At 38.4% G+C, this 13,670-nt stretch overlaps 2 protein-coding genes and 1 long non-coding RNA gene across 4 annotated transcripts in view; 1 reads left to right on the top strand and 2 right to left on the bottom strand.

The window, feature by feature from the left end:
* LOC134205177 (autophagy-related protein 16-1) overlaps window positions 1-3,358 on the bottom strand; it is a 310,392-nt gene extending 307,034 nt beyond the window's left edge. Inside the window, exon 1 of one of the 2 annotated variants that reach the window (XM_062680183.1) lies at window positions 2,996-3,358. In XM_062680183.1, coding sequence (XP_062536167.1) covers window positions 2,996-3,101 — 106 coding nt within the window. In that variant the 5' untranslated portion in view covers window positions 3,102-3,358. The remainder of the gene's footprint in view (window positions 1-2,995) is intronic. The other variant, XM_062680185.1, reaches the window with a different exon arrangement.
* The window catches only part of LOC134205178 (uncharacterized), a 429,605-nt gene that overhangs the window by 392,832 nt on the left and 23,103 nt on the right, over window positions 1-13,670 (bottom strand). The window lies entirely within an intron of this gene.
* On the top strand, window positions 11,585-13,154 carry LOC134206765 (uncharacterized). The gene is made up of 3 exons (XR_009978312.1): window positions 11,585-11,796; window positions 11,860-12,129; window positions 12,190-13,154. It is a non-coding gene; the product is annotated as an uncharacterized LOC134206765 (long non-coding RNA).

Genomic DNA, 13,670 nt, shown 5'->3' with positions numbered 1-13,670 from the left:
GGGAAACTGGAGGAACATCACCTAAGATCGACGATGGAGCTCTACAATACGCCAGGCATAGGTGTATCGACGCTATAGCCAACCAAGTATCCAGGTAGGTAGGTCTGGGAAATGCATGAAACGTCGAGATCTGGTGTTATCTCAAAAACAAACATATTTGAAAAAAAATACTTTTTGGGGCTTCGGTTTTTTTTTGGAACTTGATGATGACATCTTTTAAACAAATTTTGAAAGTCCCAAGAAGTCAACTAACTGTTTTTCAAGATGACACCAGTTTTTGGCATAAAAAAATCGATTTCGAAAGGGAAAATTCCAGCTTTCCTACATGCTTGTCAAGCTTCCTCAATCGTCTTCTCTGGTTATGTGACTCTACCCAGCAGCAGAAAGTGTTTCGAAACTAAAGTTTCCTCTTTATCTGGATCCACCGGCACAAATGTAATCGACAAAGCAATGACAACCCTTGCTCAAATTTTTTTTTCGGCTTTCTTTTTTTACTCATAGCTTGGTCAGAAATACATTTTCGTTAGAGTTCAGCATTTCTTCTGCTACAATGTTCAGCTAGACTAGAACCCAGCTGGACATCACAACAGAAGCAGAACCAGAAGCTCATGTCAGCGTAGCCTCCATAAAGAAATATAAGAAATAGCAACAATTCGTTTGATATTAAGTGGGTATCGCCAATAAGTCTAATACAACATAAGATCAGTGTTGGTGAAATCATTCACAAATCTTAATTATATTTGTGGATTGTACAAGTAGGCTATGAAAGGTTGATGGAATAATAAATCAGATTCGGTATGCGTCACAAGAGAACAACAATTTAAGGTACCACATCTGGCGACGACGATTAAAGCTCGAATTACAAATTGCGCAATACATTATCAAAACCCATTATTAATATTTAATTCAATCTAGAAAAGAAGGATTTACGATTGATATGAAATAATTTATTAAAGAATGGTTTTATAACTTTTTTTGGACAAGAAGAAGCAAGGAAAAGTAAAAAGCCGTTACCCTGGGTGGAAAAAAAATATGTTTAAAAAAATAGCAGTTAGCTGATACAATAGCAACCATTTCTATGAGCAATTTTACAATCGATTTTCAGCAATAGAAATACAGAATGGATTGTTGAAACATAAACCCGTTTAAATTCAATCACCTTCCTGAGACGCAAACCCGTGAACAGGGATTGAACTTATCATTTCATTATCATTTAGTATTCAACCAGTAACTCATTCCAGAGGCGGAATTCCAAAAAGTGTTGTATGGCGGACTTCTAGCGCTGATTCCCCTCTACAACTTTCCGCTCTCTACACTGCCGTAATCTGAAAAAGTGACGTATACGCCATTTTCCAAAAATGGTGATAACGAGTACTACTCATCGAGCTCTTTAACAGAAAAATGGAAAACATGCCTGTTGTACGTCACTTTTCCAGATTACGGCAGTACAACTTTCCACTTATTATCATTTAGTATATTGAGTGATCCTAGCGTTTCACGCTGTTAATATTAGACATAGAGCAATGTACTCTTAGACAAAATTGTAGAGGGGAATCAGCGCTAGAAGTCCGCCATACAAAGTCAGTTCAGCGGACGATGGAAGCCAACCAGCCCAGCACAAACTGATAGTGTGGGAACTTTCGAGCGATCACCATCCTCAATGCCTACAAAGTGATATCACAGATAATCTTCCGTCGTCTGTCACCAATAGTGAATGCGTTCGTGGGAAGTAATCAAGCCGGCTTCGTTGATGGCCGCTCGACAGCGGTCCAAATCTGTACTGTATGGCAAACCCTCCTGAAGTGAATACTAGGTCCCAGCGCACCATCTGTTTATCGATTCAAGGTGGCGTACGACAGTATTGACCGCGTAGAAGTATAAAAAAATATGGATGACTTCCTTGTGAAGCTTACCAGACTGATCAAAGCAACGGTGGATGGTGTGCAAAACCGTCGTCTACCTTCGATCCTTGCTAACGGCAACTCGTGAAATACGAAGGCACAACATCTGTGGAAGTCGAAGGACCATCGTTGACGGTGAGCAAGAAGGTGTATAGCGGCGAATGATGAACCACGAGCGTCCCCAGCTATACGGCGAACCCAGTATCCAGAAGGTAGCTAAATCCGGAAGGGTACAATGTTTGATATGTTTCAAGAATGCTGCACAGCAACCCTGCAAATATGGTGCAGCGCTGCGAGCTAGGTGGGCTGACCAGGTACAGAACGACTTGGCGAGCGTGGGATGCATTCGAGGATGGAGCGATGCGGCCTCGAACCATGTATTGTGGCGTCAAATTGATGAAAGTACGTACGTACGTACGTACTTGACATGAATGGAATTTCAACTAAATGTTAGTTTTTATTGTCTAAAATTCATATATATACTATAATAGATCTCATCCTTGACCTGATACAAAGTGTTATAATAACAGGTTTTCGTGTCCAATAAAATAAATAAATTACAAATTACAAAGATCTGTTCGTCAATTGTTCATATTTTAGTTACATTCTATCTTTAAGGCTTTTCAAAGCGATCAATTTTGATACGCGACTGTATCAAATAATTGCAAGGTCACGACTCTGGATTTTGTGAGGTGAATCATATAAAAAAAAACAGTTGTAAAGAGAGGTATCGAAGCGATCAACTTTTGCGTGACGCAACCAATGGACGATCGTCTTGCTTTATGATAATTAGTTTACTCCAAAGTTTGCAAAACTTGTTCCATATGGATGGATTTCTAGTGGTTTAAAAAGGTGGGAGTGGATGAACTACTTTCATATCTTCGTTGCATATGAAACACATAGCTAATAGGCAAATTGTATCATCACAAAACTTTTGTTAAAATAAAAATGCCCAAAACCCACAGGTATTACTACCTCTTATAACAATAAAATAATTATGAAAATATTTTTTTATAATCTAATTAAACCATCAACGAGGTACCCTAAAAGATAGATACAATTAAACTAGAAGGATGATTATCGAAAGTGCTTACTGTATGCGATGATGTCTGCATATCTCGAAGTCTCATTTCTGTTCCGTCCCCGAAGTCTTTCCGCTATAACATCACGCCAGTTCTCCTGTTTTGTGCCAGTGGTCATCGTTTTTAACTTTTTTTGTTTACCGGAAGAATCTCAAGATTTTGATTACAATCACCAAACACTGAACACATATGAAGATAGAAACGCAATCAACGTGCACTTATTTTATTTTCGGATTGCTCACTTCAATATTGTTAGAATTCGAACTCCTCCCGCGAAACACTAGAAAGGTTTGATAATAAAATAATAGACAAAAACTTTTTCTTCTACCGTTTAGCACTGAATAAAGGTGATGTTTGTGTTTTGATTAGCACTTTGATATTATGACAGATGACATTTACACTGTAAACTCGACAATACCCATTAAAGAGTTGAAAAGGCCCATTTTTTGATGATGTATTGAGCTGTCAAAATAATGGGTACTTTGAAATTTCTGATAATGTGTACTTTCACCCCATTTTAAAGTTAAAAGTTTCTACCCATTAATGGGTGAAAATTTACTTGAAAGATGTTGTGCCAAACAATCGAGAAGAAGCTGGGAGAAGGAGAGACAATTTCGTGTGGTTTAATTGTATTGTAGATCAAGTTGAAAACCGAACTGAGCTCTCGCGACAATCGCATTTTCTCCCATTTCCGGATGTCGCAACTGCATCGCGAGTGGTGCGCATGATAGCGCACGGCTATGGCATAGATGCGCACTACTCGCGATGCAGTTGCGGCATCCGGAAATGGGGGAAAATGCGATTGTCGCGAGAGCTCAGTTCGGTTTTCAACTAGATCTACAATAAGTATTGTTTTGCTCAATTTAGTTTGATTACATAATTAAAAGTAGTTAAATCATAGTTATTGCAGCTAACGCCTTTTCCCTTTGGTTTGGCGTCGGGGAACATATAAAACCATATCTATCACCGGACAGGATGAAACTCCGCCTCTGCAACTGTTGGGGCCATACACGTAGCGGGGCTGTTTACTGTGGAAGCCTTATAATACCCGTAAACCGCTGGATCCGCCGATGTAAAAGGAACCTGTTTGATGGAATGTTTTCTCCCCGGGACAGAATACGCTTTGCAATGGTGAACGAGTTCCACTGGTCAACAGAATCGCTGTTCTGGACGGATATCCGCCTCTGTTGAAGCTATGCTGGTTTTGTTTTGCGGAGAATAATGGACAATCCTGTGTACTCCCGGATCCGCAGACAGAAAAGGAATTTCAATGTTTTCTTCCCATGAGAATTGGCGCTTTGATGTTGCATGAAGAAGAAGAAGCAGAAAGATGATAATCGAAAAAATCTCCACGGGAAACCATACGAAGAAGTTTTTAAAACTCTTCCCAAAAATTCTAGAAGCAATTTAATTAAAAACGGTAAGCAGTACGGGGTTGGACTTTTCTTCTACTGTATAATAAACACAATATTACTATTCGAAATTTTATTTTGTGATATTACACTCAATACACAGTATAAGAAAAGTCCAACCCCGTACTGCTTACCGTTTTTAATTAAATTGCTTCTAGAATTTTTGAGAAGAGTTTTAAAAACTTTTTCGTATGGTTTCCTGTGGAGATTTTTTCGATTATCATCTTTCTGCTTCTTCTTCTTTATGCAACATCAAAGCGCCAATAGACGGTTGGAAAGATGAGTGAGTTCCCTATCTACCGGTGAAGAAAACTGAACTCACATGAACTAATGTTTATTGTTATGCCGTTTAGAGTTTTAATAAACGTTATGATCATATTTATTTGCTACAAATAATTTCTTTCACTATTCGATTGATGGATTGAAAGTTTAATTCTAATGGCTGTTTCTGAAAACAATAATGGGTAAATTGTACACATTGTCCGGGAAAGCTGTTGATCAATAGTGGGTAAAAATCACTCGTTAGTTTGACGTATACTCGGTTTACTCATTAATGAGTTAACGACGTTTACTCTTTTAATGAGTTGAACTATTTAACTTCATAATGGGTACTTTTTTACCCATTAAAGAGTACTTTGGTGGCACAGTGTAACCCACTCACCCGCATGCGGAACTCACACACAGGGTCAATCCTACACGGTTAAACTCATCTACCCAAAATGAAGTTCAAACAACTCAAAATTAAGTTCAATTCACTTAAGGACATAGTTGGAAGAGTACCATACGATGGCAGTCAAGATGGCACCGGACCTTCTACGGGTTAACCCAACACCTCCCGCACCCCTCTCCCACCAGCATTCGAATGCTTCGAACAGCATCGAACAAAAGTTTAATATTCAAATTACTAACCTGTTCACAGCATATTTCTAGATTGCTTTGAGAACAGGTCGTATGTGCAAAAGAGAGGCTCTCTTGACTTTCATTCTCTTTCGATTATTATAGAACTATACTAAAGTTTACTTCGGATTTCTTGGCATATATCTAAAGACAATAGCTTTGTCTATCGTGCTGAAGTGAAAATGTAGCAAAAAATGCAAAATTAGCTTATATATTAGCGAAAGAGAGCGCAAGCAAAGAGAGACTCTCTTTTGCACATACGACCTATTCTCAAAGCAATCTAGATTTATGCACTTCCCGTGATAATGAACATGTGTATCCACCCGGATAAAAAATAAGATACAAAAACAGTGTATCCTAATGTAACATTACCATTAAAAACAATAATTCTCGGGTACTTATTCAAAAGGACGTATGTGGTTTTGTAAACAAAGATCCAAACGTCGATTTGTCCAATCTGATAGCCCTCCTACGCAAACCATCACCACCGACAGGTAGCGGAAGCCTTTGGCTATCCGTTGGTGGTGTTGGTTTGCGTGGGAGTACCATCAGATTGGACAAATCGACGTTTGAATATTTGTTTACAAAATCACATACGTCCTTTTGAATAAGTACCCGAGAATTTCACAATAAATTGTAATGTAGACGTAACCGTAGAATCACATTACAATGTACTGTAATGAACCATTCAATGAATCGTAATTGGATTTTTCGTTATAGACTATACGGGTGGTTAAGCGTCGTAACAATACAAAATTCAGCTTTTTTTCATACATTTTTTTTCATACAACTATAGATTAAATTGTTTTTCAATGGTGTGAAAAATTTCAGGACTAAAGAAACAATGGGATTTATTTCACACATTTTACCCAGTGTAAAATGCGAGCTCGATAAAGTAGAAGTGAAAGTTGATTCCTCCAAAAATAGAATTCTGACATGTTTACATTTGGTTTTTTGTGCTTTTTTTATAATCGTGATTCGAACTAAGATTTTTTTCGTTTACCGGTGCCCCAGCTCGCTGCTCCATTTGAGTTAGTTAAGAAATATCAAGTTCACACTGTTTAGTAATGATATTGGTCAGGTACGTAAATTGAACGTAAAATAATGCGCTTGTTTGTACAATTTATTTTTATTTAGAAAATTATTTATCTCTCTCGCATTAGAAAATCGCGAAAAGAAGCGTTTAGATATTCCCGTCAGTCTATCGCGATTCGGCGCTTTAAGGAACCCTACCATAAAGGTAAGTTTTGACTATCAGATAATCATCTATCAGTAAGTATTTAGAATTACAAAAGAGTTTTCGTACTATAGAATTGTTGTCATTGTTTTTGAGCGTACGTAGAAAAATAATGTTATAGGTAATTCATGGCATATGCTTATTAGGCATTTTTTAATGCCTAATCGTTATGTAACACAGTTCTGTGATAGGTACTATGTAGAAAAATGCTCTGAACTTGCGGGAGAATTGACGACGTGGTTTGTTGAAGGTAATTACTTGTTGGCTTGTTGAAGAGCGATTACTTTGGATTTATGATGACTTGGAAAACGATTCCAGAGGTTGGGATTTTAGCTAATTAATTACATGCATGGTTCTAATACATGGATGAAATGTGTAATTCTGAAAATGCACAATTGAAAGTTCATTTTTTCATGTTATCCTGATTCCTAAAAAATGGTTTGAATAACCATATTATCATATTCAAAAGTTAACGCTATTGTTGTAGTTGAAAGAAAATTGGGAATCAAATGTGTTAGGTTAAGAATAAATAAGACCCAGAATGAGCATGTGCTATTTCATGTAAATATACTCAAAACATTATACATATTTTTTTATCGATCACCCTTCATATGCGTCCGATTCTAATCGTTTCGTCCGGTACAATATAGTCGATTCCCAAGTGACGAACTCTAATATCCTATTCCGAAAATTTATTGCTGAGCAACTCTGATATCAATACATTAGGAATACATCAGTATTTATTGTAACCATCTATTGTACTGTTTATAAATTGTAAAACACAAAAAATAATTTTGGTACTCAATTTTGAAACAACAAATGTACCATTCAATTTATTGCTTACGATAGAATGTATTGAACATCTATTGTTTGCATGGTACGTTCTATGGTACATTTTTATCCGGGCAAAGAGTCCTATATATTTCGGCTCGAATAATATCATAAATTAGCAGTTTCGTGCCAATTTATTAGCCGTTCGCGATTTGGTGGGTTTATCACTGCACTTCACTTCTTCTCAAAGGGCACTGAAAATATCAAGTTTTTACTCACTTCTCCGCACATGAACACCCCGAAATGTTGATGGAATGCAAATCGAAATCAGTCACTTTTTTAAACCGAAAACATAATATAAACTGATATTTTTGCCCGAAAAAAACGATTAAAAACTGAACGCGGAGCGAATGTAAACAACGGCACCGGCAGCAGCAAACTAATAAACAGGGTGGCTCAAAAAATAATTTTGCTCCGCCACGCTCAGTCGATTATGATTTATAATTTGGGCACATTTGGGTGTTATCCGATGGTTTGGGCTGGTTTGATTAGAGGCTTACCGTGTACAGGTCGTTTCAGGTTTGTATGACAGTTGATATGGCGAGGTTGAATTTAACATTATTCTGATTCTGGCACTCCGTCATTGGGCGATGGCGAGGGGGGAGACCATATGACTGGATGAAATATTCAAGAGCTTCAGCTCCATAGACAATCCATATAGAATGGTCGTTCCAATAGTTGGGAGTCGATTTTAAGCGAGGTTGCGAATCTTTAGCATGATCATTAGGCTTCTCAGAAGGCATCAGTGAAACGTGCAATTCAACAAAATACCCAGAATTTGTCTGTGATATCTATCGCACCAGGGGCAGATACTTCTAGTCTAGTCTAGTCTACACAATCGCGCAAGGGGCAAATGCTTCATACAAAAAGTGTGACGTGGGGATGAGTGGGGTATAAAATGCTATTTTTGCGTTACGTAATCAATGGATTTTTCCTGAGGTGTGGTGTTCGTTCAGTGAAGTCTCAGGAATATTGCTTTCAGCTATGTGGGTTCTCTTTTCGCCAGCGTTTGGAGGGGAGGCACTGTAGCCAGTGTAATAAAAGGTTTAGTTTCCCATACTAGTTTTCATACAAACTTGAACTGGCTTGCGCTCAACCAGTTTTTGTTCAAATCGGTTTTTGGAGGACACTCGGAGCATGGGACGCCCGCATAATAAAAAACAACATGTTATATGGTCAGAATCATTATTACGATGTAAGATATAGCTTCACAGTTTACGTTGCGGTTATCGTATACTTTTCGATCGATTCAACCATAACTGCTCGACAACATCACTAAATGTCAACATATAACATGCTGTCTCTAAAATGTTCTTTATTTCCTGCATTATATGTCAACATTTTATCATACTGTTGAGCGAAAATTTTGCACGCGAAAACAGACGATTTTTTATGGTGACATAACTTAACAACCCATTCAACATATTGTTAGTTGTCAAATAACCGTACCACAAACTGTTAAAACTTTATATGAGATTGTTCATTTACAGTTGTCAACAGTAAAGGATACTGTTGTCGACCGCACGGGAAAATATCCATGTACAGTTTGTAATTATGCGGGCGGAATCGAGTGACCACGCTCGGTGCTAGGTCGTTTTTTGAGCCACCCTACTAATATTCTTTGTTTTTTTATAAATACGTTACCAATACTACTACAGTATATGACAGTTTTTATTGTACCAATACTTTCAAAGCTTTGTTTTGGTACTCAACCCACCTTCACCTTAATATGGACCGTTGGTGGGGGAAGCCAATTTTGAGTTGGATGGCTCAACTCGGATTTGAGTAGTTTCCGTTTGATCCCATGAGAAAAAGTACCTGCCCGCATAGTTGAAAACGTTCTGCATTACTGTTGTTACTATTCATCCGAATAAAGCAATATTGTTACAATTCACGAAAAAGTCAATTAAACATATCAAGCATAATTTTTCAAAACGACGTATGAAACAATTATGAGGATTCGAGAAATCCTTTGCAGAAAGTTGGCAAAACTTTTTCTAAAACTGTTTTAAAACTAAGGCTGTGAACCATTCCACCGATTCGTTTAACTTTTAGTTAAAATTTGACATTCCGATGGTTATTTTCCCATTGTGGTTAAAATTTTACTCCGAAGCCGACCCATTTGAGTTTTGACAGATTGATAGTTATTTAGAACGAAATGGATTTGGCGCCAATTTTCTCGCGAACAAAGTTTAACTATCGAACTGTCAAATCTAACCATGCTCCGGAGCAGGGTTATTTTTAACCACGGCGAAATAACCATCGAACTGTCAAATTTTAACTAAAAGTTAAACGAATCGGTGGAATGGTTCACAGCCTAAATCTTTTTTCGATACTTTTTTCCGCTGGCAGGCATCATTACATGGCACGTAATAAGCGTGCTTCACATCGAAGCTCAGTTCAATCAAATTCACTGTGAAAAACGATAAAATTATACATGCACCGGTAATATGCTGCACGTACGTCGGTGTACATTGGCCGGTTTTCCATAAAGTGCACGATTGACGCAACTGCAGTTTTGTTTTGTTTTGCTTTTTTTGTTACATAGGTCGCTCTTAGTTCCCATATGTTAAAGCGACGTATGTAACAGTGAGACTTCAAAAATAGAAATTTTTACATACGTCGATTCGTAAAAAGATTGAATTAAACAATTTTAAGATCTGAAATCAGTAAAATCGATGCGTATTATATAAAGCCGCGTGTGATTGTCACGTTGTATTAAAAACCTCGTTTTGTTTACTTTTGTTACATACGTCGTTATGAAAAATTATGCTTGATATGACTATATATTTATTTAGAACCTATACTATACAAAAAATTAAATCTACGACACCATATGCAATAATTTTACACCACATTGTTTTTTAACAATATCTTTTCCAGTTTTCCGCGAGCGGTAATGGCCGCCAAACGCAATACAACGGAACGGCGACGGAAACGGAAAATTTGACAGTTAGCCCATATATTTTCTGTCAAATTTTCCGTTTCCGTCGCCGTTCCGTTGTATTACGTTTGGGGCTTTAGTCTCTGATATGACGTTTTTGGAGGTCAACTGCACCCACCATTCGAGCATTTTAATCAATGTGGTATATAAGAAGGCTTGGATTCATATACGTTTGTAGCAAATTATCGAATCAAGGAATCATCGAACTTGAACCCAGCCTTCACTTCCCATCCTGAGATACATACAAACAATGCACGTTTTTGCTCAAATTAAGGCGGCATTCTTCTCCGGTTTCCGGACATCAGAAGAATTTTACAGCTTTAACATTGAAGAAAATCTGCCAGACGTAATTATGTATCTATATGTCATTTATATTGTCAATATGTACATTTCCTCTTTTAGTTCTCAAATAAATATTAAAAAAGTCTTTTATTTTTCATTTTTCTTATCCAACATTTCGCGCACGGTAATGGCGGCTCTGTTGATTTAGAAGTGTATCTGTCCCCGTACTTCTTTGACATCTGACTTGGGTTTGACATTTCGATTACCCTCTCCCCTCATCATGGAACAGGAGGAAAACGGAATGTCAAACCCAAGCCAGATGTCAAAGAAGTACAGGGACGGATACACCTTCAAACCCACAGAGCCGCCATTAACGTGCGCGAAAAGCTGGATTTGCTGAAGCAAAAAAATAAATAAAACAAATTACAAATCAAGCGTCAAAGCCATGGAGCAGTCACGTAGCCTTCATGTGAAACGCCGGTGACATTCGATTGAGTGGAATTGAGTACCGTTGAGTCTCTTAATTATAACGTGAAAAGTGCTGTGGAAAAAATCCACGTATATTTTCACGTAAATATGACGTGACGATTATTTTGGGTGATACATCAGGTCAGGAATTTTGAGGAGTGTGTATATTTTTTCTTTCATGAACGATCAACTGTGGCAGCAAATAATCCTCCAGCCTTAAGGCCAGTATCGACTTAAAAAGTAGAGAGGTTACGGAATTTTGTTCAATATTACCAAGAGGAATTTTGACAACTGATCTGCATGAAGCAGATTGTCACTTTTACTTACGGAATAATCGAGCAGAATATTTTTCCGAAAGTAAAGTGACAGCTCCCATTACTTTGCGTGGGAACCTTACAAATGCCAATTTAGTTTTTGGTTCTTTTCATGTGGATACTGTTGTAAGAATTTTGTTTCGATTCTTTCCCAGCAAACAATCTGTGCGACGTTAGCCACTAGTTAGAATATGTTAGTTATGTTGCGATGCAAATACATAACCATTTTTATGATTTTATGCTGTTGCAATAGTATTTGTACGTGTCTATTTTCAATTTTGCCAGTTTGCTTTTGCATACAGCCGCACTGCTGAGGTGTTGGGGAAAAAAATAAAAAATATTCTCGAAGCTGCTGAAACGAATCGACATTCCAACGAATCATCTGGTCCTCGCGGTCAGGATGCGCTTCTTCCGACGACGTGTGCCGGGTAAGTTTTGTATTACTTTTATATTCATAATAAATGAATTGCTGAGAACTTTGTCATTTACAGAGTTCGTATGGATGCCGGCATCAAATCCCATTGACGGCGGATGCGGTCAATTTGCCATCGCTGGATTTAAAATGCGGATTCAAATAAACCGTAGGGATGTGTTGCTGCTGCTGCTGATCAAGCTGCCGATGATGTTGATCGCGTGAGTGCTGTTTATAAAAATTCATGAAGACCGTGAACAGAGGCCGTGATGATGCCTGCCTCCGGAATGCATGTGTTGCAGCGTTCTGGAAGTTGGAAAGTCCTTCAACAACAGATACCGACAATTAGGTAAGTTCTGTGGTAATGTCCGTGAGATTATTGAAATCATGATGACTTTGTCTTTCACAGATGCCGGCATAAACTAAAATTAACCGGATGAGTCAACCAGATCATTCTACCCGTGCTAAAAAGGAATTTTAATATCATGGAGTATATTCCAGCGCCGGAAAGATAGACAGGACGATACCTATTTTAAAAGCAAAGTAATACGATGAGCGTTTGGATGCGAATGGAATACGTAAATGATTAACTTCACACCGATTTAGTATAGGAATCCTGGATTTCCCGAATAAGAATCCACTCCATCAAATTGTAATTTGAAACAATAGCGTAATAAAGCCCCCCACGCAATGCAGCGGAACGGCAACGAAAACGGCAAGATTTGACAGTTAGTCCATATATTTTCTGTCAAATTTGCCGTTTCCGTCGCCGTTCCGCTACTATTGCGTTTGGGGCTTAAATGAGCTGAGTTAGATCTCAACTCAATTTATTTATTTTTTTATAATTTTTTAATTTAATTTAATCAGACCCGTTGATTGAAATTTTATCGGCGGTGGCGTGTTAGATCGTTTTCAGCCAGCGGCAACGGCGTGATGGTGTCACACCGTTCACACTTAAATCATTTCACAGATTTCGGTGAAGTTTGCTTCAGTTCACCGGAATCTCAACAGCTGAATTGTTCGGTAATTATTTCACCGACTTCCTGCGATGATTGGTAATCGACGACAGCGGTGTGGGGCCACGTACATTCATTTCATGCACTAAAACTTCACCGTTTCTCCAGGAATTCCTCCGATAGTTCCTCCTTAAATTCCTCCAGAAGTTCCTTAAGGCATTCCTCCGGGAGTTCCTTCAGGAATGCCCCCGAAAGTTCCTCCAGGAATTATGGAAGCTCCTCAAAGGATTTTTCCGCAATTCATCCGGAAGTTCCTCCAGAAGTTTCTCCAGAAATTCCTTTGGAAGTTTCTTCAGGAATTTCTCCGAAAATTGCTCAAAGAATTCCTCCGGAAGTTCCTCCAAGTTTTCCTCCGGAAGTTCCTCCAGGAATTCTTCCGGAAGTTCCTCCAGGAATTCTTCCGGCTGTTCCTCCAATGGTTCCTCCGAAAAATCCTCTAGGAATTCCTTCGGAAGGTCCTCTAAGCATTCCTTCGGAAGATCCTCTAGGAATTCTTTCGGAAGATCATCTAGGAATTCCTTCGGAAGTTCCTCTAGGAGTTCCTTCGGAAGTTCCTCTAGGAATTCCTTCGGAAGTTCCTCTAGGAATTCCTTCGGAAGTTCCTCTAGGAATTCCTTCGGAAGTTCCTCTAGGAATTCCTTCGGAAGTTCCTCTAGGAATTCCTTCGGAAGTTCCTCTAGGAATTCTTTCGGAAGTTCCTCTAGGAATTCCTTCGGAAGTTCCTCTAGGAATTCCTTCGGAAGTTCCTCTAGGAATTCCTTCCGAAGTTTCTCTAGAAATTCCTTCGAAAGTTTCTCTAAGAATTCCTTCGAAAGTTCCTCTAGGAATTCCTTCGGAAGTTCCTCAAGGAATTCCTTCGGAAGTTCCTCAAGAA

Source organism: Armigeres subalbatus, chromosome 1, assembly GCF_024139115.2.
Source record: "Armigeres subalbatus isolate Guangzhou_Male chromosome 1, GZ_Asu_2, whole genome shotgun sequence".
Taxonomy (NCBI): Eukaryota; Metazoa; Arthropoda; class Insecta; order Diptera; family Culicidae; genus Armigeres; species Armigeres subalbatus.
This window is presented reverse-complemented; position numbering and strand designations above follow the sequence as displayed.